This window comes from Primulina eburnea, chromosome 4 (assembly GCF_022965805.1).
Source record: "Primulina eburnea isolate SZY01 chromosome 4, ASM2296580v1, whole genome shotgun sequence".
In the NCBI taxonomy this organism is placed as follows: Eukaryota; Viridiplantae; Streptophyta; class Magnoliopsida; order Lamiales; family Gesneriaceae; genus Primulina; species Primulina eburnea.
Window position 1 is genome coordinate 7,996,544 of NC_133104.1, and position 25,289 is coordinate 8,021,832.

At 35.3% G+C, this 25,289-nt stretch overlaps 3 protein-coding genes across 4 annotated transcripts; all 3 read right to left on the reverse strand.

The window, feature by feature from the left end:
- Positions 1-317: 317 nt before the first annotated feature.
- LOC140830055 (uncharacterized) lies at positions 318-881 on the reverse strand. Its single transcript, XM_073193336.1, has one exon. It carries the CDS (start codon positions 879-881, stop codon positions 318-320), a length of 564 nt encoding a protein of 187 aa, XP_073049437.1.
- Positions 882-12,270: 11,389 nt separating this feature from the next.
- LOC140830842 (uncharacterized) lies at positions 12,271-14,749 on the reverse strand. The gene is made up of 3 exons (XM_073194358.1): positions 14,504-14,749; positions 12,598-14,082; positions 12,271-12,488 (listed from the first exon to the last, which is right to left on the reverse strand). Exons 1-3 carry the CDS (start codon positions 14,570-14,572, stop codon positions 12,423-12,425), a joined length of 1,620 nt encoding a protein of 539 aa, XP_073050459.1. The 5' UTR covers positions 14,573-14,749; the 3' UTR covers positions 12,271-12,422.
- Positions 14,750-18,148: 3,399 nt separating this feature from the next.
- LOC140830843 (protein yippee-like At5g53940) lies at positions 18,149-21,105 on the reverse strand. 2 transcript variants are annotated; one of them, XM_073194359.1, is made up of 5 exons: positions 20,818-21,105; positions 20,612-20,655; positions 18,655-18,763; positions 18,508-18,563; positions 18,149-18,398 (listed from the first exon to the last, which is right to left on the reverse strand). In XM_073194359.1, the coding sequence occupies exons 1-5, from the start codon at positions 20,944-20,946 to the stop codon at positions 18,320-18,322; spliced, it is 417 nt and encodes a 138-aa protein (XP_073050460.1). In that variant the 5' UTR covers positions 20,947-21,105; the 3' UTR covers positions 18,149-18,319. The 2 variants fall into 2 exon arrangements, with proteins under 2 accessions (XP_073050460.1, XP_073050461.1); XM_073194360.1 differs by having other exon boundaries at positions 20,851-21,096.
- Between the last annotated feature and the right edge of the window lie 4,184 nt (positions 21,106-25,289).

A 25,289-nucleotide genomic window follows, 5' to 3' on the forward strand; every position in this document is an offset into this window, starting at 1 on the left:
ATCCAGAACGAAAATCAATCTTTGAATACACAGATGTACCCTGCAACTGATCAAACAAGTCTTCAATACGCGGCATATGATACTTATTCTTTACAGTAGCCTGGTTCAACTGCCGATAATCGACGCACATTCTCATCGTTCTGTCTTTCTTCTTTACAAACAATACCGGAGCTCCCAAAATGACATACCGAGTCTGATATAGCCTTTTTTCAGTAAATATTGAAGCTGTTCTTTGAGTTCTTTCAACTATGTTGGGGCTCAACGATATGGTGCTCTAGAAATAGGATTTGTCCCTGGCATCAATTAAATGCTAAGATCTATTTCTCTTTGAGGCAGAAAACCTGAATCTCATCAGGAAATACATCAGGAAAATCCTTGACAATAGGAATATCGGAAACTTTCAATAGTTCTTCTTGTGTTGCATCAAGAGCATAGATGAAAAATCCTTCATTGCCGATTGACAACAACCTGAACATTTCCATTGCTGATACTAACGGAATGCGAAACTGTGAATCATACCCGTAAAAGTTCCATTTGCTGCCATAATACGGTCTAAATCTGACAACTCCATGGAAACAATCCACAGTAGCTCGATAATTCGTCAATATATCAATATCGAGGATACAGTCGAAATCAGACATAGTTAACTTGATTAGATTAGTTATCATAATATTATCCTCAAATCTAATAACACAATTTAAGACTATCTCGCGAGACATCAAGTATACACCGGCAGGAGTAGCCACAGACACAATATCCAACAATGAAATAGTAGCAATCTCATGCTCATTAACAAATGCAGCAGATAAAAATGAATGAGATGCTCCAGTGTCTATCAATATACGTGCAGGATAATCGAAAACATAGCAAATACCTGTCATCACCCTCCTGGTGCATCCTGAGCCTGATCCTGAGTCAATGCATGAACTCGAGCATGTTGTGTCACTGGAAATGGCTGCTGAATAGGACCTCTAGGTGGTGGATAACCGGACTGCTGAAATGACTGTGCAGGAGCATATGGCCTGAAAGCTGGTCTTCGGGGAACCTGTCCAGACTGTTGTCGCTGAAATTGCTGTCTTTGTGCATTAGGGCATACCTTGGCATAATGCCCAACTTGACCACAGACGTAACAAGACCCATGAATTCCTACACATTGGGAACTAAAATGTCTACCACCACATCGGTCATGATGCACAGTGCTATACGACCCAACAGAACCTCCCCCTCGTGCACTGCCTGAACTGGAAGAGCTGGATTGAGACTTCTTCTTGAATTGCTTTCCTTTTGTCTTGTACCTCTGCTGTTTGGGTTGTTGGTATGACTGTACAGGCTGATATGGAGGTAAATCCACTGGCATAGACATACTACTCCCAAATCTCTGAGAAACAGATGATGGACCTCGCTGTGGGTCTTCTCTGAGAAAACTTGCTTCAATTTTCTTCACCTTTTCCACTGCTTGAATATACGTATTAGGCGATCCAGTCATTACCAAAGTATGAACAGTCCGTTGCAACCCGTGCAGAAAACGTGATAGTTTAGCCTGATCATTCCTAGCAACATGTGGAACATAGGGCAAAAGAGCAGAAAACTGTGAAGCATATTCCACCACTGATTTATTTCCCTGCACCAACTGATTGAACTCTTCTTCTTTAGCAGCATAATATGATGGTGGTGCATATTTTTGGGTAAAGTGAGCACGAAAAGCATCCCATGTAATAATTTCACCACAGTCCTTCATTGCTTCCTCTATGGCTTCCCACCAGAGTTGTGCTCGCTCTTTAAGTTGGTAGATGGCAAGCTTCAATCTAATATCTTGGGAATACTCAAACAAATTAAATAGATGATTTATACTTTTCAGCCAGCCTGTCGCTTTTCTCCGCTCTCGTTGCCAAAGAATTTTAGAGGACGTAATTCTTGGAACTGAGAAATTATTAACTGCATTCCTCCAACTTTCTATGTCAGTTGTTCCACTTCTTGCTCAATCGCTACCTGTCTAGCTCCAGGTCTTTCAGGTCGAGGAGGTTCTTGGTTCACTTCTTCTTCAACATTTTGAGCGGCTTGTCCTCGAGGTCGACCACGTCTACCTCTAATGATATCTGCAAGTCCTCGAACATTTTGTGTCTCAGATTCTTGCGCTATTTCTTTTCCTTTTCTACCTCTTCCTCCAGGTGCCATTCTACAAGACACGAGGATTAAATCCACAGGCAGATAACATGTAAAAGAAAGTTATAAGCAATTTCTAAACTACATACCATACCTAATTAGCTAGTCGTTCTAACGCAGGTAAATTCAAGCAAATCACACAAAATAATTCAAATAAGATCAAATAGTCAAACACATCCACAATCATGTTATTTGTGTCTAGACTCAAGTGCCCTAGACTCTAATTCGAGCATATCCTAGTTACGCTCTGATACCAACTGTAGCGGCCCGTGCTCTTGATTAATATTTGATGACCAAACAACCAGGATTTATTAATGTAAACAGCGAAAGCGATTAAAATTTTCCATTTTGGGCCAATAGAAATTTCGGCATGACATTTTCGTAAATAAGACATCCCAAAAAAATCAAAACATCACAAATAATATCTATATACTCGAAATAAAGTCACCACATCAATTCACAACCTATAGCCGCACTGGCCAGGACTAAACACATGTAGAGCCGGCAAGGCTCATTCACACAACTATCAATTCAAAACGTCGTAAAAATAACAGTATAGCTACACGGGGCATCTCCTCGGTAAATGTATGACTCCATAATATCGTATATATAAGGGAACTCTCAATCATGACTTGACGACTAGGAAACACTACCTGAAGCTCCACCAGACGCGTCAAATCCTCCTAGATAACCTGCTATGGTATCAAAAACAACCACAACATAAAAAGAAACAATGGGTCGGGCCCCAGTACGACGAACCAGTAATATTACGACAAATATAACTGACATGAAATAAAATCAAGTAAAATGTAATGCAATACAATGTAATGCAATGTGTGAAAGGTAACAACCGATAACGGATACCAAACTGAGTCCAAATGAATCGCATCAACAACAGTAACAGTGGCCACTCGTGCCAGGAACGTAGCAACGCAACATCAAGTCGCCACTCATCCATGAACGTAGCATCTAGGGTACGGGAGCTACCCACTCATCCCTCATGCAAGTCATCAGGAGTGCTAATCCTACCCACCCGCTCCTCCATCGATGACGCAACAACTCAATAGATCAGTAATAATAGCAATCAACAGAGTCAAGGCTCGAAATGTTATGCAGTAATAAGATCAACTTTAATAAATGGATGAACGCAATCACGTATTCACAGTAGCACATAAAGCACGCCACAACTCATTACGAAATACTCAACGTCATCTCACGTCATAATAGGCGTCGTAATGAAAACAGTTCATACGTACCTCAACTGACTTTAATTTCACAAAATATCTTAAATATTTCTCGAAACTCCAATCCTGTGACAAAATTATTTATTGCATATCAATTCTTATCTTAGTTAAATAATCAAGGAATTTATCTAAAGTAATTCCAAAATTCACACTAAATTTCCAGAACTTACAATTTCAATTCACAACATCTTAATGGTGTTTGACTAGCGCATGTACAACTCAAAAATCTAAATATCCCAATTTATAAATCTGAAAATTCAAAATTCAGCAAACTAAATTGTGAAAAAGTCGATAAATACCTCAAATCGACTCAATAATTCACCTATAATCAATAATACAACATATATCAATTGTTGGAATTCGAATTATTCAAAATACCAAAAATTTCGAAACCCTAAATACCTCAAGGCTCCGAAGTAAAGCTCTCGGGAACAAAAATCACTGGATAGCCCTTGTCGAGAGGATTACGAATATATATTTACTTTATTTTTTCGATCACCAGTGTGGCCACAATCGATGGTCAAAGCTTCAAAATTGAAAAAAAAAAAAAGAAGAAAGATGTAGCTTTCGGTGCTGGAGAGGAAAACGGGGAGAGAGAAAGAGCTTAACGTTTATCCTTTTTCTTTTTATTTTTCTTTTTATTTATTTATTATTAATATTATTATTTTTTAAAACTTTCTTAATGAAATTGGGCTGGGCTTGGTGTACTTGGACTGGACTCTCACAACCTGAGTTCTAGACCCGGCATTAGGAGCCATTTCGAGTTTTCTCTTACCTTTTTCTTTTCCCAGGTAATAGAGGGCCAAGTACCCATGTGGGAAAGTTTAGTTTCTTCGGATTTTTTGGAGGTTTGGCTTAGGATTCTTACAGAAGGGACGAGGATGGGTTTTTGGAGGTAACAGTAGAGCTGGGAGGAGGAGAAGCTGGGGCGAAGACAGAGCGCATCGCGGACTCATACCTAGTTGAGCCACGCATATTGCTCTGATGTATAGTTAGATATTTTGGAAAAAACAAAGAGCGAGAAAGCTTACGAGGAGTAGAGGAAAGATGGTGGGATAGTCTGGAAATAGAAACAACTCATCGGACTAGAGAAGTGCATCTGAGAAGCTAAGATGGATGTCGGTATGCATGGAAGATCAAGGTTTTGCGAGCGTGAGAAATGATGAAGGCAGTCAAATACTATAGGGGCAAGAGGAACCGGGTTCGTTAATCGGAGGATGAGCAAACGATCAGGATTTACCTTGGAAATTGAACCGGGTCACCCGAGAAGACGAAAAGTCGGGTCGGGTAGTTGAAGCAACGTCTGACGTTACATCGTCTTTTCAGTTGCTAGGGCTTATGTCAGCCCTAGTCGTCCGCCTACAACTCAAAACAGAGTTGTTTTCCTGCCTTGATCCAAATCTGACTACTCGGGACAGTGAGCAGAACTCTAGCTCGACTGTTTAAAGAGAGAGTGGTGATACCCAAGTAAGAGCTTTGTTCATCCTTGGACTCGGGTGTGGGAGTAGAAACTGAGTCAAGGCCAGCCCAGAAATGGTCCCGGGAGTCTTGGGGTTGGTGGAAATTAGCCTCGATAATGTCAACGCTTACTCGAGATCACAAGCGCTACCTCGGTCACATAGCCAACTGGAAAATCCGCACGTGTATGGAAAGAGTGCTATGTCCGTATCAGCTCAGACTTGCACTAGCTCGGGTAACTTATCATATCGTTACAAGTTCACAAAGCTCGTTTGTATTTGAGCTTGGGCAACATAAGAGGACCAAGTCAAAATGATCATATACCATGTCCACCGAAAATCTAGAGATCTGTTCTCACCCCACGTTCACAAATCTTGTGGAAATCATAATATGAGCCACCTTCTCACATTGTGGCCACTACCCGGGCATCTCGGGATGATCCACGATCTCAGCACCCTATAAATACCCTAATCAGAGGTAAAATCAAGGCGGAATAATGGCACTCATTGTTGAAAAATAATATTTAAAATGTGTGTATTGAATATTTGAATGTTGAAAATAAGAGGTGTAAATATTGAAAATTAATGTGTGATGTTGTAGGTGATGATGAATTTATTTTTGGATTATTTGTAAAGATTTTCTATAAATAGATCTCTCATTTGTGAAGAAAATCACAATTGAGTAGAGAGAAAAATATTATAAAGTGTGTAGTTTTGTAAATTTTGAGAGTTTGAGATTTTTATTTTTACCATAAATTTTTACTTTTTCACAACACGTTATCAGCACGAAGCTCTAAAAGTCCTCCATACTTTTCCAAGCTCCAAACAGAAGAAAAAGGTAACAAAAGTAATAATATTTATTTTACTGTTATTTATTTATTGTGTATATATTATATAATATAATGTTATTATTAGAAATAAAAAAATTAAATTTTTCAAAAACTTGTTATAAATCCTGGAAGGATGTTAAGACGACATCCTACACTCCCGTAAGGGATGCGACAAGTATAAAAGCCTATAAGGTTTTTAAACAAAATAACTTATGACACCTCATTATAATAATATGATATGATATACATAATTATTTAAACATGACTAATATTATATACACCATATTATTACCATAAAATTATACAAATACATACCTTTATTTTTTTGTACACCAACAGTCATAAACGGTAAAAAAAAACGGCTAGTTTTTGCCCTATAAATATGATCTCACAAACACATTCAATCACTCCAACTTTCTCTTCTTCTCTAAAAATTATTCTTCATCAAATTTTTCGAAGAAAAAAGAAGATGACTTTCTCAAGGTTATTTTTAATTATTTTGGTTATCATACTCACGAATCTTGTATTTATCGGAGATTATCCTCCTCGTGTGTGTTTTTTTTTTTTTACAAATATTTGTACTTGTTGTTTATCCATTACTTTGTATTGCAATATTCATTAACTAATAAAATGCATCGTAATTTTTTTTAGTACCACCATATCAAATTTGACAAAGCTCGAATTTGTTGCGCTCGACATCACGGGAAAAAATTATATGCCATGGACTCTCGATGTAGAAATGCATCTTGAGTCATTGGGTCTAAGCGAGACCATTAAAGAAAATGGTATATCTTCATCACAAGAAAAAGCAAAAGCTATAATATTTATGTGTCGACATCTCGATGAAAGTTTAAAATGTGAATATCTCATCGAAAAAGATCTCGTGGCTCTGTGGAAAGGATTGAAAGAAAGATTTGAACATATAAGGGAAGTTATACTTCCGACCGTCCGTGATGAATGAAATATATTAAGATTCCAAGATTTTAAGAAAGTCAGTGATTACAATTCAGCGATATATCGAATAATCTCGCAGCTAAAATTTTGTGGACATGAGGTCACAGAATCGGAAATGCTTGAAAAAATATTTTCCACGTTTCATGCATCAAATATTACTCTACAACAACAATATAGAGTACGTGGATTTGCGAGATATTCTGAACTCATCGCCTGTCTTCTTGTGGCGGAAAAGAACAACGAGCTATTAATGAGAAATCATCAGTCCCGACCCACTGGATCAACAACATTTCCAGAAGTAAATGTTGTAGGTAAAAATGAATTTAAACCTGGAAACCAAAATCAAATTCAAAGACAAGGTTTTGGTCGAAGTCGAGGTCGTGGACGTGGAATTGGTCGTGGTCGTGGACGCGGCCGTGGTTTTGAAAATAATCGAGATAGTTATTTTTATAACTCATCTCAAAAGAGCGTCCCAAACCATCTACTGAAAAGGCATCATGAGAATACAAGTGTTAATGAGAATCACTCAAAAAGATATAAAAGTTCTTGTTTCAGATGTGGTACTCCAGGACATTGGTCCCGTATTTGTCGAGCCCCTGAGCACCTTTGTAAACTTTATAAAGAATCATTAAAGGGGAAAGGAAAGGAGACCAACTTCACTGAACGCAGTGATCGTTTGAGTGATTCAACTCATTTTGATGTTGGTGATTTTATAAATGATTTATCTGGAAATGATCAATATGTTGGTGGGATAGAAATGAAAAATATTGATTCTGCAGATTTTCTCAATAATTTCTCTGAAAATGAACAATATAGTGGTAGAATATAAATGTACAATAATTTATTTTTCATGTATTCATATAATAATGTTTTATTGTATAATTATGATATGTGTTATATTTAAATATATTGCCAGTAATTTTATTTCATTGCATATTTTTTTGAAGTTCAAATATAGATAAATGCTATGAGCAAAGCTGAAGTTTGCATATCCGATAGTGGTACAACGCACACTATCCTCCGAGATAAAAGATATTTCTTGGAACTAAAACCAACAAAAACAACGGTGAATACAATATCAGGTCATGTAGACTTGATTAAAGGATGTGGTAAAGCACAATTTTTGTTACCTAATGGTACAAAATTTTTGATCAATGATACTTTATATTCACCACAATCGAAAAGAAATTTGTTGAGTTTTAATGATATATATTCCCATGGGTATGATACTCAAACAATGAATGAAGGGAATGAGAAATATATGTGTCTTATCACATATAAATCAGGAAAGAAATATGTGATTGAAAAACTACCAATGCTCCCTACTGAATTGCATTATACACATATAAGTCACATTGAATCAAACATGGTAGTTGATAATTCTTCAATATTAACCAATTGGCATGATCGATGAGGACATCCTGGTTCAACAATGATGCGAAGAATTATAGAAAATAGACATGGTCATCCGCTGAAAGACCAAAAGATCTTTCAGAATAATAAGTTTCAATGTAAAGCATGTTCTCTTGGAAAACTTATTATAAGACCATCACCAGCCAAAATCCAAACTGAATCACCAATGTTTCTTGAACGTATTCAGGGTGATATTCGTGGATCAATCCATCCACCATGTGGACCATTCAGATACTTTATGGTATTGATTGATGCCTCCAGCAGATGGTCACATGTATGTTTATTGTCAACTCGAAATGTTGCATTTGCAAGATTACTTGCTCAAATAATAAAATTGATGAATCAATTTCCCGATTATACAATCAAGAAAATTAGACTTGATAATGCTGGTGAATTTACTTCCCAGACTTTCAATGATTATTGTATGTCTATGAGAATCATTGTTGAGCATATGTTGCTCATGTACATACACAGAATGGATTGGCTGAATCATTGATTAAACGTCTGCAAATGATTGCTAGACCAATGATTATGAAAACAAAGCTCCCTATTTCTATATGGGGACATGCAATTTTACATGCTGCTTCATTAATTCGCATCAGACCAAGTGCATATCATAAATACTCCCCATTGCAGCTTGCATTTGGTAAAGAACCAGACATTTCTCATCTGAGAATTTTTGGATGTATGGTGTATGTGCCTATTGCACCACCGCAACGAAAGAAAATGAGACCTCAAAGAAAGGTTGGAATTTATATCGGTTATGATAGTCCATCAATCATTCGATATCTTGAACCTCAGACAGGCGACGTGTTCACAACACGTTTTGCTGATTGTCATTTTAATGAGGAAATCTTCCCAATGTTAGGGAGAGAACAGAAACATACCTTACATCTGGATCCAAGAACAAAACAAAGTGAAAAAGATGTACAGCAAATTGTACACTTGCAAAGAATAGCAAATCAAATATCAGATGCATTTGCAGACACAAAAAAGGTAACTAAATCATATATACATGCTGCAAATGCCCCTGCTCGAATTGAAATTCCGAAGAAACAATTTGAATATACTCATGATGTCATTAAACGCCTAAAACGTAGAAGGCCAGTCGGTTCCAAGGATAAAAATCCTCGAAAAAGAAAATTCATAGAGAAACACGATGATCACAAAATAAAGAATGATGTTCCTGAAGAAACACATGATGATCACAAAATAGAGAATGGTGTTCCTGAAGAAACATATGATGATGAAAATATTCTGTCAGAACCACAAACTGACGAGAATCATGAAATCTCTATCAATTACATTAATACTGGAAAAATATGGAACCGAAAAGATATAGAAGAAATTGATGATATATTTTCTTATTATGTGGCAATCGACATCATAAATAATAATGAAGATGATCATGAACCAAAATCTTTTGGTGAATGTAAAAATCGGCAGGATTGGATAAAATGGAAAGAAGCCATCCAGGTTGAATTGGATTCGCTAAATAAACATAATGTTTTTGGACCTATAGTCCGTACACCTGAAGGTGTAAAACCTGTTGGATACAAATGGGTTTTTATTCGAAAGCGAAATGAGAAAAATGAAATAGTAAGATATAAAGCTCGACTTGTTGCACAAGATTTTTCTCAAAGGTCTGGAATTGATTATGAAGAAACGTATTCTCCCGTGATGGATGCAATTACGTTTCGGTATTTGATTAACTTGGCGGTATCTGAAAATTTAGAAATGCGTCTTATGGATGTTGTTACAGCTTACTAATATGGATCACTTGATAGTAATATATATATATATATATATATATATATATATATATATATATATATATATGAAAATCCCTGAAAGATTTAAGATTCCTGAAGCACAAAGTTCAAAACCCAGAGAATGTTATTCTGTGAAATTACAAAGATCATTATATGGCTTAAAGCAATCCGGTCGAATGTGGTATAATCGACTAAGTGATCATTTGATGAAAAAAGGATATGTAAATAATTCAATATGTCCTTGTGTTTTCATTAAGAAAACAACATCCGGATGCGTAATTATTGTTGTATATGTTGATGATTTAAACATCATTGGAACGAATAAGAAAATTCAAGAAGTTGTGTCATACTTGAAGGAAGAATTTGAAATGAAGGATTTTGGAAAGACCAAGTATTGTCTGGGTTTACAAATTGAACAAAAAGAATGTGGAATGTTTGTTCACCAGACAAATTATACAGAAAAGATCCTTAAACGTTCTAATATGGATAAATCAAATCCTTTAAGTACTCCAATGGTTGTTAGATCATTAAACATAGAAAAGGACTCATTCCGTCAATGTGAAGAAGATGAAGATATTCGTGGTCCAGAAGTACCATATCTAAGTGCTATCGGTGCCCTTATGTATCTTACAAATTGTACAAGTCCTGATATATCTTTTGCCGTAAATTTGTTGGCAAGATTTAGCACATATCCAACAAAGAGACACTGGAACGGAATTAAACATATATTTCGTTATCTACGAGGAACGACAGACTTGGGACTTTTGTATTCAAAATATGCTAATCCAAGTATAATTGACTATGCCGATGATGGATACTTATCTGATCCACACAAGGCACGTTCCCAAACTGGATATGTATTTACTCGTGGAGGCACTGCAATTTCTTGGCGTACACAGAAACAAACGCTCGTAACAACTTCATCAAATCATGCCGAGATTATTGCACTACATGAAGCAAGTCGTGAATGTGTGTGGTTAAAATCAATGACCCAACATATCCAAATCTCATGTGGATTATCATTCGATGAGAAGCCTGTGATACTATATGAAGATAATGCTGCATGTGTTGCTCAAATGAAAGAAGGATACATAAAAAGCGACAGAACTAAACATATTCCTCCTAAGTTCTTCGCATTCACCAAGGAGCTTGAGAAGAATAAATGTATTGATGTTCGTCACATTCAATCAAGTGAAAACTCATCAGATCTCTTCACAAAGGCACTTCCTACGACAATATTTAGAAAGCACATATATAGTATTGTGATGCGCAATCACGAAATTTGTGAAGAATTGTTCATGTCAACATCAGAAGGAGTTTACGTGACTGCACTTTTTTTCCCTTACTATGGTTTTTATCCCAATGGGTTTTTCATAGTAAGGTTTTTAACGAGGCAGTACAAAAACACGTAATGAAGACATCATCGTATCATGATCATCATCACAAGGGGGAGTGTTGAAAAATAATATTTAAAATGTGTGTATTGAATATTTGAATGTTGAAAATAAGAGTTGTAAATATTGAAAATTAGTGTGTGATAATGATTTTTGGATTATTTGTAAAGATTTTCTATAAATAGATCTTTCATTTGTGAAAAAAATCACAATTGAGTATAGAGAAAAATATTATAAAGTGTGTAGTTCGATAAATTTTGAAAGTTTAAGATTTTTATTTTTTACCATAAATTTTTACTTTTTCACAACACTCATTATATTTTCATTTATATTGCATTTTCTTTCCTTTGCGTATTTATTTAACTGACTTGAGCGTTTGAGTGACTACGATGAAAAACCTTCCGGTACCCTACTAAGGTGTCTTCTTCTCAGGTGTTAAGAATATATAGGCAAGGTTCATCTCACTCTGACACCGCTGCATATAAGGATGGACAATTCCTCAATCCTATAAATTGTCCATCAGAGTTCACCCAATTTACCCGAGCTCATTCACATGTTTCAAATTCACTTTTTCCCCCTCAACCATATGGTATCCATACGTGATGTGCTTCATATCTCTTCCCTTTTCCTGTGTGTATCGGACTATTGTTATATCAAATTCAGAAATTGAAACGAACGAACAATGAAGAAGAAATCGGAAATATTTACCTTGTTCTCCAATACTCATGGTTAAAAATAGATGCACGAGGAAAGCATAAATAAATCAAATTAAATAGACTTTTATTTTGAGTCAACTTAAATATTAAACATGTTTGCAAATACATTCAGAATTCGAACTCAAATTTTGATTCGAAAAATTGTTAAACGCAGCATACCTTCCCTTTCCTGAATCAAAAAAAGTCAATAAATATACACTAAAACATTTATATATCAATATTCGATAAATTAATAATTTTTCAAAAATAATTATTTTTTTTTATCCCGATTTGAGTTAATTTTCAAAATTAATAATATAAACAAAGAACTAATGATAAAACATAAAATAAAACTATAAATGAGTAAACGGATTTAAAAATAGTTATTTCTATAATCTGCCAATATTTATGGAAATCAAATTCATATTGACCAACAAACATTGAAATACATAAAATGGAAATTTTCTAACAGACAATTCAACAACTTCAGACCGATAACGTTACTGCCGGAATTGCCTCCGGGCCAGAGCTGGTGCCCGTTTTGGTATGTAAACCTTATAGTTCACCTGGTAAAACATTCCCAAAATTGATATCAGCATAAGAAATAGGGAAGATAGCACAATCAGTCTAGCATTTCATGGTATAAATCCTAGCATGTTATGATATAATTCTTACCTGTACCATTTCACCACCCCTGATTACAGACATTGTTTTCTGCTCGAATTCAGACCCATTCTTAGCCTCATCTCTCTGTTCTTTCGAGCTATGCTTTCCAGTTGCTGGATTAGTGTCATCAACGGCCAAAACAACAGGAGCTTCAGGTGCATCAGTATCCGTATGTTCAGCACCTGAATCTTTTTTAACCTCTGGGAGTGTGGGTCTACTCTTATCCGTCTCCTGAGCAAGAAAGCTATTCAGCTTGGTAGATTTGTTTTGAATATTATCGATCCTCTTGATGGGTGATTCATTAACATTTTCATTCTTGAAGTCGAGATTCGTACTTTTTTTAGGAGCTTGAAGTCTCCCTTTAAACCTCCTTAGATTTTCCAGAGCTTTTTGCCTCAAAATTAACTCTATATCATCGCCGACACCATGCTTCTTATCCCCATCCAAAGGGGCAGAATTAACAGAAACATGAATCTCCTTTTCATTCTCAGAACTATTTGTATGAACCTCATGTGACTGAGAATCATCAGCATTATATCCTTCATTTCCAATATTTCCAGATTTCATCGGCAAAATCACTTCACTTTCAACATTTTCTACAAGAATTCTCTTATTGGATGCACCATGTGATTGATCATCCGGCTCCTTACTATTCACTCCTTCATTACTGTCCATGCTTTTGGGAGATGGATAATCATCATGATCAAATACAATTTCTTCTTTTTGAGGATCTTTCTCCCATCTGTATTCCTCTTCATCAGTGGGTCGATTGACAACAGAAATAACTGATTTAAGCCGCCTAGAATTATCCACAGGAACTAAAGCCTCGACACTTCGGTCTACATTGATATCATGGTCTAAAGCGTCGTCACTTAGCTCTACACCGGCATCATGGTCTCTACAGGTACTACAAGAAGAACCACTTGGAGACCTTGCTTTGCGCTTTCTACGAGCCCTGTGAGAATCTCTACCTCTTGAACTTTTTATCTTTTTATCGAGAATCATTTTACTCCTTCGATGTTTACCATCTCCCGTACTGTTTCTGCTTCTACTATCACATGTGGAGCAGCTCTCTGAATCAGAGCTCAAAGAACTAATAAAATGCCTTCTTGCATTCTTCTTTAATGGTTTGTTCCTCGACTTAACAACATGATGTCTCCTAGATCGTTTTCTCCTTCTCGACTCTGCGTCAGAGTCGGGACTTTCGATTTTTTTTCGAGGCCTTTTCTTTCTGCCCTGAGGTAGGGCTTTCCGCCTTTTATAACTCTTGTTATCATGCATGGACAAGGAATCAGAAGCTGAAGTCATTGAATAATCATCACAATAGGATGAAGCTGAATCATCACGACGGCGCTTCTTAGATTTATTTTTCCTGGTCCTAAAATCAGATTCTGAAGAAGCGGACGAAGCAGATTTGGAACTTAAAGAAACAGAATCAGAATCAGGACGGTGAAGAACCTTGGATTCCTTTCTCCTAATCTTCTTCTTCAATAACTAACAGTTTGAATAAAGAAAGACTCGGAGTTAAGTCATGTACAATATAACAGATGATAAATTACGGCAGAACACATCTAATTGCTCATTGTCACACAAAATCGACTTAAATCTTGGTTGTACGAATCCATTTGAAAGCCAATTCCAGACAGATCGACCGAATCACCTAATTAAATTACTGGGTCTACCATAGCACATCTATACATCTTTTCCATAAACTCAAGAAACCCTTGAAATCCATGTTCAATTCAGTTCACCACATGCACTAAATTCCAAGATCCCATTTTTTTTAATTCCCAGAGAAAACCCAAAAAGAATAAAGCCCAACAAATCAGAATTTAAAAGCTCAATTCAATTAATTAGGAAACAATCGACATACAATTCGCAAAAACCAGACAAGAAGCGAGGGCTGAAGACATACCTTAGAAGAAACTTTGTTCCTTTTCTTCTTCGAGGATTTTATCCCCGAGGAAGAACCTTTTTCTCCCATGGAGTTTTGGGATATTCGGGTTCTTGCGTCGCTTGCTCGTTCAAGCAATCGAATTCGGTGTGTATTTGGCAGGAATTCTTCCAACTATGAGTTGTTAAAGCAATCGAATAACCTTTTAAGAGTCGCGTTTCATCAATGTAATAATATAACTTGTTTTTGCATGAATTGTAAACAGAATCAAGTACAGTGAAACATTAATAATTTCGAACTTAGTTACTCTTCGATTCATATTGAAAATTTTATATTACACCAGGTCGAATATATAAGCTACGCATCTTCAGTATCAGCCAGATTAGGGGTAGGATGAGTATCGATAGAGAACTCCTAGTCCGCCCCATCAATTATATGTTGGCATATCGTTTTCTCATATTCAAGATGTAACAGAAGTTTTAAAAATTTAGTTTTGACGTTCAAAACGTTTTTTGTGTGTCGTATGATTTAAAAAATTTATAGGGTATTTAGATCTGATTTACCTTTGCATATTTAATGTCAGCTCCAACTATTACGAGTTTTATGCAGATATAGCTCTCCTTGTAAATCCTTACGAACGGATATCCCTCATTCTATGATAGTCAATCAAGTCCACAATCAGAAGTTTTGTTCGTTGTATAGATCGCACTAAATATCCAAACGAAGTTTGCATTGGAGATTGAATCTTTGTTTGTTGTATAATTCTCACTAAATATCCAAACGAAGTTTGAATTGAGATTGAATTGCCTAAATTTAAGAAACCCAGCAGCGGCACGTGGAAGAGTGGACGAAAAAATTTCCCTCAAATTATCGGATGTCCGAAAATTGTCTGGAGAAGAGAAAGGAGAAAAATTTGTGCACAAAATTTTCTATATTTCATCACATCCAATAGATGAGTGACACCTCATCGGCGGTCACGTAAGTGTGCACGGTAGGTGTGCAGCATATCAAAACTATATATACATATATATATATATATATATATAGACATATAGTAAATTAAATTATCATTATTTTATTTCTCAATTAATTGATCAATTTTAGACCTTTTTATAATATTTAATAAAAACATTTCACATAGTAGTCACAATTACAAATATTATTATTTAATTAGTATATTCTAAATTTACTAAATAAATAACGATGGACTCGTTATAATATCGATCGATGACAAGACAACGTCGATTTATCGAGGACACAAATCTCATTCATGGAATAATTTTCAAAGTACAAAATTTTCCAGATATCCACTTTTTACAACTGTCAGTTTTGTGAACTCCTTTACAAAAACAAGCACTTCTCCTCTCTTCACTGAATTAATTGTTAAGCTAACTTTCACATTTTCCATTACATGGAATCAATTTATAAACTCATTTATAAGCAAATTGTTTGATCTCTATCAAACTACAATCGCCAAATTTAGTTCATTGAACTTGACTATCTCAACGAGAACACATAATCCAATATTTGTGACCATAAATGGTTCATGGATTCAACTAGTTGTGAGTTCATAACTTCATGTGATTTAGAACAATATTTGTTCTTATACGGGCTTACCCTAATTAGCCTCATTCTTTTCATCATCCTTTGATCAAGAATGTCAGAACTCAAGTTTGATTGCACTCAATGGATCATAGTAAGAACGTCTAGTAGCATCGCACCATTATCCCCTTAGGTATCACTGATAATGCCTGCATGAACCTTAATTTATTGTTAACGTATATTATGGTATTTTCAACTCATATAACCCGATCGAATCTGCAACCATTGATATATCGAAAGTTACAAATGAATTTGATAAAAATTTGGTATATTTTTGAGCGATAATAGTGACATCGTATGTGCAACTAAGAAAACCACTTTCTAAAGCACATGTCTTGTTCTGACTAGAGACTCCTCACACTATTAATTCATCAGATAACATAGGATATCTTCACTCGTAGGCGAGCATTGAATCCCCGACTATAATGCATTGACTCCTACATATTTCGAAACAACACCCAACCTCGCTACCTGATAACCCTCAATGTAGTGGTAAACGGATCAAAGTGCATGCTATTTTGTGTCGTATCTGATTCATTAAACATCTATATGCAAGCATTCTTTTTTGAATGTTTCAGGAATTATCAATTCAATGACATGTAATATCCATATATGAAGAACTTTGCTAATAGTCAATCCAAACATCCGAACATTCTATTTAACTAGCAATTTTTTAATTAATTCTTCTTTGTGTTCGATAAATAATTTTTTAAGTGTGTTTTAATGTATTTCATGGGATAAATTTAAGAAAAAGATTTGCACTTGTTGAAAAACCAATTTTCAAAAGATAATTTATCACAAAACTAAAATAAAGTTGTTCAAACGCATAATATCTAGTCGTTCTCTAAATTTAGATTTGAAGAGAATGTAGACATTTGAGTTTGATAACAATCAATATCATTTTCCACCGAATGACTTTTCTCGAAATGCCGCATTAAAGTTCCATAACTATTTAATTGTTGAAAATTGTAAGTTTTAGAAAATCATTTGCATTTGGCTTGCAGATCATCGAAGGGAAACGCCACATTTACGAAATATTTGGTGAAGATATTAGATGTGTGGCGAGGCACTACTCGAGTTTTAGGCATCATCGAATTGCTCATACTTTCTTGACATGGATGGTGATGTGTTTGTTAGGTCGCCTCTTGTTATTGATGTTGCTCATCAATGGAAAAACAAGATCATAGTCCTCAACATTGAATGAAAAAAATCGTGATTCTCAAACTCGGACATGATTCTCCTTCTTTTGCCCTTAACATTACCATTTGAAACGTCATTTGTATAAAAATAAAATTGAAGTAATTAGAAAAATAAATGAACAATTGATAATAATTAACGATTGATATTTTGAGAATGGAAAAATAAAGTTTAAATTGAAAACTAGATATTGAGAATTTATAGATAATTGTGCAGAAAAGAATGAAAAGAGATTGAGGGTATTATAGGGTTGAATTCTCAGCTTGTCAATCACAAAATCTTCTTCCTTCTTTTAATTTCTTTTAAAAAAAATTCAAATAAGGGCCGACTCACCGAGTTGATCAACGGTCACTTTCCGTGGTCATTTATCTCCAACAACTTGATACGGTAATCGTGGCCGTCCATTTTAAAAAAAGTAATAATTATTAAATATTGCCAACTTGACGGGCTCAACTCGTCTGACCCAATGAGTTGACGAGCTTTAGCATCTAGGTCAAATCTGTTGACCCAGTTAACAGGCCCGCTGACCACGAGTCGGATTGTGATCGGAATGGGTTCGGATCCAACTCGATTCGTGGCCAGGTCTACATAGTACGTAATACTCAAAATACTTGTTTTTACTCTTCAAAAATATTTATATATATAATTTTGATATGTTGTATATCCATCGTACACATTTATATAAATATGGATGAAGTGACATTCATACGTTGAGCGTGATGAAAACTGATTGTATACTTGTTCTTAAAAAGTTAACAAACACCACACGCGAAAACTTTCAAAATGGAAAGTCAGTTTTCATCCATGTTGAAAATTTTGATACTGCTTTATTAAGTTATAAAATTAGTGAAAATAAAACTGCAGCAATAAAAGTAACAGATAATCTTGAATGATCTATAAATGTCCTTAACAACAATAACATTACATTAAACTACTCGAACATCAAACCTCAGCACATCAAGTAACTGATTCGTGCAGCGTCTTCTTTCATATCTACAGGGCTGATTATGATCTATTACACCTGGTCGAAAATAAAAGCTACGCATCTTCAGTATCACTCAGAGTAGGACGAGTATCGATATAGAATTCCGAGTCCGCTCCATCAATTATCCTCCCTCTGTTGGCAAGATTTTGAGTGATAAACGATGTCAAACGATAAACACAAGTCATCTATGAATCATGGATTCGAAAAAAATATGATCGTGAAAATTAGAGTGAGAATGTACCTTTCAATAACAAATTTTCCTTCTTTATATTTCTGGCTGTTCTCATGTGCAGTCTCCTGAAAAGGCAGGATGAAAAGTTCGGTAGTCAAAACTTGAAAGAATGTGAGAGAATAAGTAAATATGGAAGTATATGGCGGACGAGATTACATATTTCCAACCAACTATTTGTCCACAATAACAGCAAAATATATCTGCAACAGTATGCGTTCCGGAAAGCATCATTCTCTCCTCATGAGGTCCGAATGTGATATTCACTCTGAGATCAACATTGCAGAGATCAAGAAAACTCAAAGACATGCACGTAATTAGAAAGTTTTCCTGGGCAGAACCAACACGGAGAGGAGTGTAAAAAGTAATTTTTCAAAAACTTCATATATGACTTTCCAATATTTCGTCTTCTCCCGATTTCTTAGGGTCGACCCTGGCTGGTGTGGCTAGTAGCATACAAAAGCTGTTGGAGAAGTATCAATTTGTGAGCCATTATGATGTGAGTGAGCTGTAAATCATGAATGTTGATGTGGTAGTAGTTTCATCAGCTACAGAACTACTCTCAACTTTATGAAACTAAATCGATTCAAAGATGATCAGACCATATAGTACGAAGAAAATATATAGAATATGTGGATGGAAACATAGGTAAGGTAGGTCTATGTTATGATCCAACATCAGTTACCAGAAAATTGTGGACTGTTTGATAAATTTCAAAACCTCTCGTACCTAATATGATAGTCCTTTGAATCTCCTAGTCTATGATACCCCACATAATGAGTGACAAATACCTAAACACATACAGAACTATGGCATAATACATGGATAGGACACAGCATCTCAAAGTTGTTCAGGTCCAACAAGAGTACAATTATCCCGTAGTCGACTCATTTCTAGATCTTAAACTGGTGATTACTGGCCAAACTGAAAGTCTTGAGGAGTCGTCCAAGTTGCCTGATCAACTTTCCAGGGGGTCCTGACCTATTAAACTCTCGATACTAAACCTCGCATCAAATAAGCTTGGTCCAACCAGCTGATTCTTTAACCTACCTGGCACACTCTTAGACATTTCAGCTATAACCCGAGTTTTCAATCAATGAGGGTCCTGGGTGCAGGGCATATATTTCGCAAATCTCAGGGTCAAACAACTGTCATATGGAATCCCGATAAATCCAATAAAATTTAATGAATAAAGGAAAATTACATGAAATCAAATTGGCGGATAAAGCAAGTTGCAATTTTATACTAACACTAGTCCCCTAATCCTATAAAGACCCAAATATAGTTCCCCCAATCGAATAAAGACCCAAACATGATGCAGGTAAATGGGGGTCATTCATAGCCTTACAATTCTATATTTTAGTCTCCACACTTTCCTCTTTTTCGACCATCTTTGCCTTGAGCAATGGAGGAGCTACGTTGAAAAAGTTTTTGGCATACTTTTACTTGTTTGTTCATGTTTTCACACCCTTGTTAGCTGGGAAATTCATCAAAATCAATTAAATGGAACCACATATCATAATTGAGAAAGTAATTAACAACTAACATATACCATCCCTTATTATTTACAATAACATGTAGATTTCAGTAGTTTTAGAGTCTATACTCTGCAAGGTAGTCGGTCCCTGTTCCCACGTCAATTGAAAAAGAAAAAAAACACAGCTGTTATCAAGTCCCCACTCTTCTCCCAAGCATTTTCGCCAATACTTATACTTCACAAATAAATTGCTTCGAATAAGATTAAACCTGCACTGTGTTGAACATCTCACAACTTCACTTAATGCTGTAAAATCATCAAATCTTATGTCAATACTTATCTTCTCCTACATATCACTTAACCGGATCAACCACTGTTCTATTCAGTTGGAGTCCACATTTCACCCCAAATTGTAATCTTGTCTCATAAATTTTACTTCTCCAAACAAAACCATCAAACACGCAAGAACCATTCACCTCCACAAAATTAAAACAAAATGCTGAAACAAAAGATGTAAAGAGGCTGAGTTGAGCACACACGAATTAATATTAATGAGCTTGTTTGTTTCAAGAAAACAATTATAAAAGCTTAACCAATCTTGTTATACAACGAATTTTATAATAATCACGAGGAACTTACGCGTTATTAAACAGATAAGCCTTCCCCCTGCGACAATGAAAGGCCTGGACATATGAATAAAACAAACCAAATAGAACAAGTCAATCGAACAAATCAAGATTTAGCAATAAAGAAACAGAGCCACATCCCAAAAAAAATTGAACAGAAACTTCCAGCATACACATAACTAAAAGTTCAATTAAATCTTCTAAAAAAAAGCTCGGTACAGCCAACTCTCCCACCAAAAGCAAGAAACTTACCCGCGAAACAAGATCATCAGCAAGAGCTAAATGGGTTTTGCAGAATTTGCATTTGTAGGTTCGGCCCTCAAGATCCACCACAAATATCCTACCCATATCCACCTTTTTACGCACACGCTTTGCACGAGGTGCCGAGCTTGACGTAAACCTAAGAACCTTTTTAATCCCTTTAATTGTTTGTTTAGCCGATGTACCAGAAAGCGGCAAATGCAATGTTTCGGTTTCTATGGTCTCGATGCTGTGGGCAGCTGGCAACAGCCACGGTTGATACTAACTGGATTCGTCACATGAAAAGTTTATTTTATTTTATTTTTTTTAAAAAAAAAAAAGAAGAAAGAAAAAGTACATGTTAGAAAAACTTATGTTTGATATAAGCTTTTATTTAAAAGTATGTTTTTTATGAGACGATTTCACGAATTTTTATATGTGAGATCGGTCAACCCTACCGATATTTGTAATAAAAAGTAATATTCTTAACATTAAAAGTAATATTTTTTCATGGATGACTCAAATAAGAGATTTGTCTCACAAAATCTAACCCGTGAGACCGTCTTAAACAAACTTTTACATTTATTTAAAGATCGGGATGAAGTCAGAAAATAAAGGTTAAGAGATTAAAAAAAAAAATTAGAGGTTCAAGAGCAAATATTAAGAAGAGAGCTCCCCTGGCTCCGTCACAGTTTATACGAACTGTTCCATTTTATTACAAGAAGAATCTCAACTACTTTATTGAATGTGAGAATTGAGAGGATTAGAAAAATTATTTTATCATTAAAATCATAGTTAAACTTGTCAAAACGAACTAAACCCACTCCACAACGTAAAATAGATATATTAGATTCATAATTTCTTGACTTTCCAGCATACCTAGTCTCCTCGTATCACCCCTCCAAATATAGTTCAAAATTGGTTAGGACAGTCAGATTGGCTCGTTTCACCACATAAAATACAAAGGTTGAATCAACAATTTATCGGTCGTTGAAATCATAGGACAGCTCGTCTCTCTAATTCGTTTTGATATGCCTGATTATAATCGAAAATATTATGGTATATCCATTTTACGGTTGGGATTTTACCTATTTCCCTTTGTACAGAAGGCAAAATATGTTTACTAGAAAACTGCATACAAGAGAGGATGATTAGGTTAAGGATTTCCAATAACCGAAATGCATTAGTCTAACGTGACCACAAAGCGCACCAAAAAGAAATGTCTAAGATTTATTAAAATTTGCATTTGTATAGAATCAAATGGTATTATTTGAAATAAGGAATTTGATTTATAGTGTGTTTTAATTTAAAGAATAAATTTAAAATGACATTTATTTTGAATTTATTTCAATTATCATTACAGTTAATTAAAATTAATAAAAAAAAATAGATTTGAAATTTAATATACATTAGTAAAATATACACACGCGTTGTATGTATGTGTTATTATTATTTTTAATTTTATTAAATAATAATAAACAATTAACACGAAATTATTTTCAATTTAGAATAGTAGTTTGATTTAAAAGAGAAGTTTTGTTTAGATTTTTGAGTATTACTCCTAGCCAACATAAAGTATTACTTTTTATGCTAAGAGTATTACTTTTTATTGTGAATATGAGTAGAGTTGACCCGTCTCACAGATTGTGATCCGTGAGACGGTCTCACATGAGACCTACTCTTTTTTGATATAAATCAGTTCTTGAGAAAATGATTCTGCAAATCTTTTATGTTTATATCGATCAGTTAACTAATAATAACGTGAAATTAAACTGAATAATAGATTGAATATTTTGGCTAGGGTACTGTGATAATTGAATGAACAGTAGATTTAAACACACATATTTTTATGGATGTTCAGAGACTTCAAAATGATTTTATGTCACCCATTATATCTCAAGAATATGTTTTCACTAAAAAACTTTGGTTGACTACAACAAATTGTAATAATCCACTTCAGTTGGACTTATACTGAAACAACCTCAACATTTTTTTCTAATCATAAATCATAAACTCGAAAATACTAACTAAATAAAATAATTTAACATTTCTAACAATCATTATAAATTAACATATGAAATCTCAGGTACATAAAATAAAATATTAAATTATCAACTAACCAAAATCATATATTGACCTTCACAAAGATCAACTAACAATGAAATAAAGTATAAAAATATCTCTAATAAAATCATTAGTATAAATCTTTAAATAATTTATCTATCTAACTAGTGCGGAAATAAACGGTCCTCGGATGCGTACTGCTGCACTCGATCCACTCAATCGTCAGTGCCTCCCATAAATCATCAAATCATGTATCATACAAAACTAGTGATTCTAATGATTCGGCACGTTCTAAACATGAATATCAATTAATACATATATAATCACATGCATTAAAAATCATATTTTTTTTTATTAAAAATAGCTTCTAAATATAAATAAATCAGTTAAAATAAATTATGCATAATTAAAGCATAAATCGTAAAATCATTTAAAAAAAATTTGATCATAATTAATTCATATATCATAAAATCATTTTACTTGTAAATCTTTCAATCATATATCATTTTGGGTGACGTTTGATCCTTTAAAGTGACTAGCTTTTATCCTCCGATCGACTGATTAGTCTTCAGCTCCACATGATCCATGGGGTGGGTAATAGGCTCCACCATGGAAATACGAACGTCGGGGTCCTCTGGGGCCTTTTCTCATAAATGGGGTCTCTCTGGGGCCTTGGCCCGTAAACGGGGTCCCTCTGGGGCCTTGACCCTCACGACATCTCCACAAAATTGTAAGTTCACCGTTCTCTCAAAAAACGGATCCCCCACATATCGTATATCATTTTTCACAGTCAATTCACATCCTTCAAAATATTTTTTTTTCTTTAAAAATCATAAAATAACACAGTTTTCGAAAAATAGCATTTTAAATAGTAGAAATTATACGTCTTCACCATAAATCATAAAATATCATATTTTCATAAAAATCAACATTTTTAAATCATACAAAATCATTTAACACGTATTATGATCATTCGGGACGCTATCAAGCTTTTACGTATTTTCTTAAGTGTAACATTATCGTTTTGTCCCTAGACATAAACGTTTTCGACTTTATCTTTTTCTCACTTTCAATGACACAGGCATATTCCAAATAATTATTTAACCTTAAATATAATTTTTCATAATTTTATTCCGCTTAAATATTGGCATCTCAATTAATTCTTTAATTAACGTTTCAAGAGGCTATTAAATCCCGGATAAATTCAAAACTCCATAATTTGATCCCAAATTTTAAACATAACATTTTTAATACCTAATCTACCCTTATGATCCATGAACTAAACCCGTGGACCCATATTTCCAATTTTATTATTTTAAATCTCGAAATTGACCCTTACTCGAACACATTGAGCCATCTCCCAATTTACTCGAGCCACGCCCGAGCCACCTCAAGCCAAACCCGAGCCTACCTACCTAAGAACCCTACTGACCAAGTCCAGGCCATAGAACCAGCCCCTAAGGCGCTCAAATACTCCTGGAACCGAGCTACAGAATCTGTGAGTGACTCATACCCTTCACCAAGACTCCTAGCCAACTAGGAAACTTCCAGCCAAGCCACCACCAAACCAACCTGACCCTAACCGACCCTAGACCACACCTAGACCCAACCAAGCCCAGCACAGACCATAGATCGCACTTGCAGCGAACCACTGAACAAGACAGCAGTCGCGCGCCCTTGCTTCTCACGATCCCACGTTTTGCTCGTTCCCTCCCTGAACCAAGCCACACCAACCCCTGCCCCAGCCCTTGACCATCTCCCTGGGACCATGACAAAACACCCTGGCTTGCCCCCAGGCCAGCCGCAAGCCTCCTAGCTGTGACTCTCCTGATCGCGCATTGGGAAGAGTCCCAACTCCCATGGACTCTTCCCTAGCGTTTCCCTTGCTAGGACTCTACCTGGGACACAACCACGAACCTTAAAACTCAGCCTCCAGACCTGGTCAAACCCCCTTGCCCCATGCACCCTAACCGAGCCATGAACCAATGCAAACCACAACAAAAAAACCCACGGATCTCTCTGATTTTTTCTGGGCTTTTCCAACTTTGTTTTCTATTGAATTTTATCATGTTTCAATCACAATTCATTCATATTTTATCACGTATTGTCAGTATGTCCGTTGGGTTCACAACGTTCTTCATATATACGTAAAATCGTCGTGTTTCTGAAAATATACGATCTATCGTAAAAATAATCCAACAATCATATTTTTCATGCATAAAAAATTAGCACACACATTATGATTTTTATGATGTTTAAAAGGGTTTCGAAAACATGCCTTTGTGTCTATAACGCTCGAACATATGATTGTTGGCGAGGGTGCGACTAGGGATGGCAACTTTCCCCAAGGGTTTGGGGCCCCGCGGGGAAAACCCGAAACGAGGATG

What these genes read in the sequence shown, in the direction of transcription:
- LOC140830055 (XM_073193336.1), bottom strand. Translation starts at nt 881, where the DNA reads ATGACAGGTATTTGCTATGTTTTCGATTATCCTGCACGTATATTGATA.
- LOC140830842 (XM_073194358.1), bottom strand. Translation starts at nt 14,572, where the DNA reads ATGGGAGAAAAAGGTTCTTCCTCGGGGATAAAATCCTCGAAGAAGAAA. An exon ending in GGAACAAAGTTTCTTCTAAG is followed by an intron (nt 14,083 to 14,503) that starts GTATGTCTTCAG and finishes TCAAACTGTTAG; the next exon opens with TTATTGAAGAAGAAGATTAG. An exon ending in GGGGTGGTGAAATGGTACAG is followed by an intron (nt 12,489 to 12,597) that starts GTAAGAATTATA and finishes ATGTTTTACCAG; the next exon opens with GTGAACTATAAGGTTTACAT.
- LOC140830843 (XM_073194359.1), bottom strand. Translation starts at nt 20,946, where the DNA reads ATGGGTAGGATATTTGTGGTGGATCTTGAGGGCCGAACCTACAAATGC. An exon ending in TTTTGGTGGGAGAGTTGGCT is followed by an intron (nt 20,656 to 20,817) that starts GTACCGAGCTTT and finishes TCATATGTCCAG; the next exon opens with GCCTTTCATTGTCGCAGGGG. An exon ending in GGAAAATTTGTTATTGAAAG is followed by an intron (nt 18,399 to 18,507) that starts GTACATTCTCAC and finishes TCTTGCCAACAG; the next exon opens with AGGGAGGATAATTGATGGAG.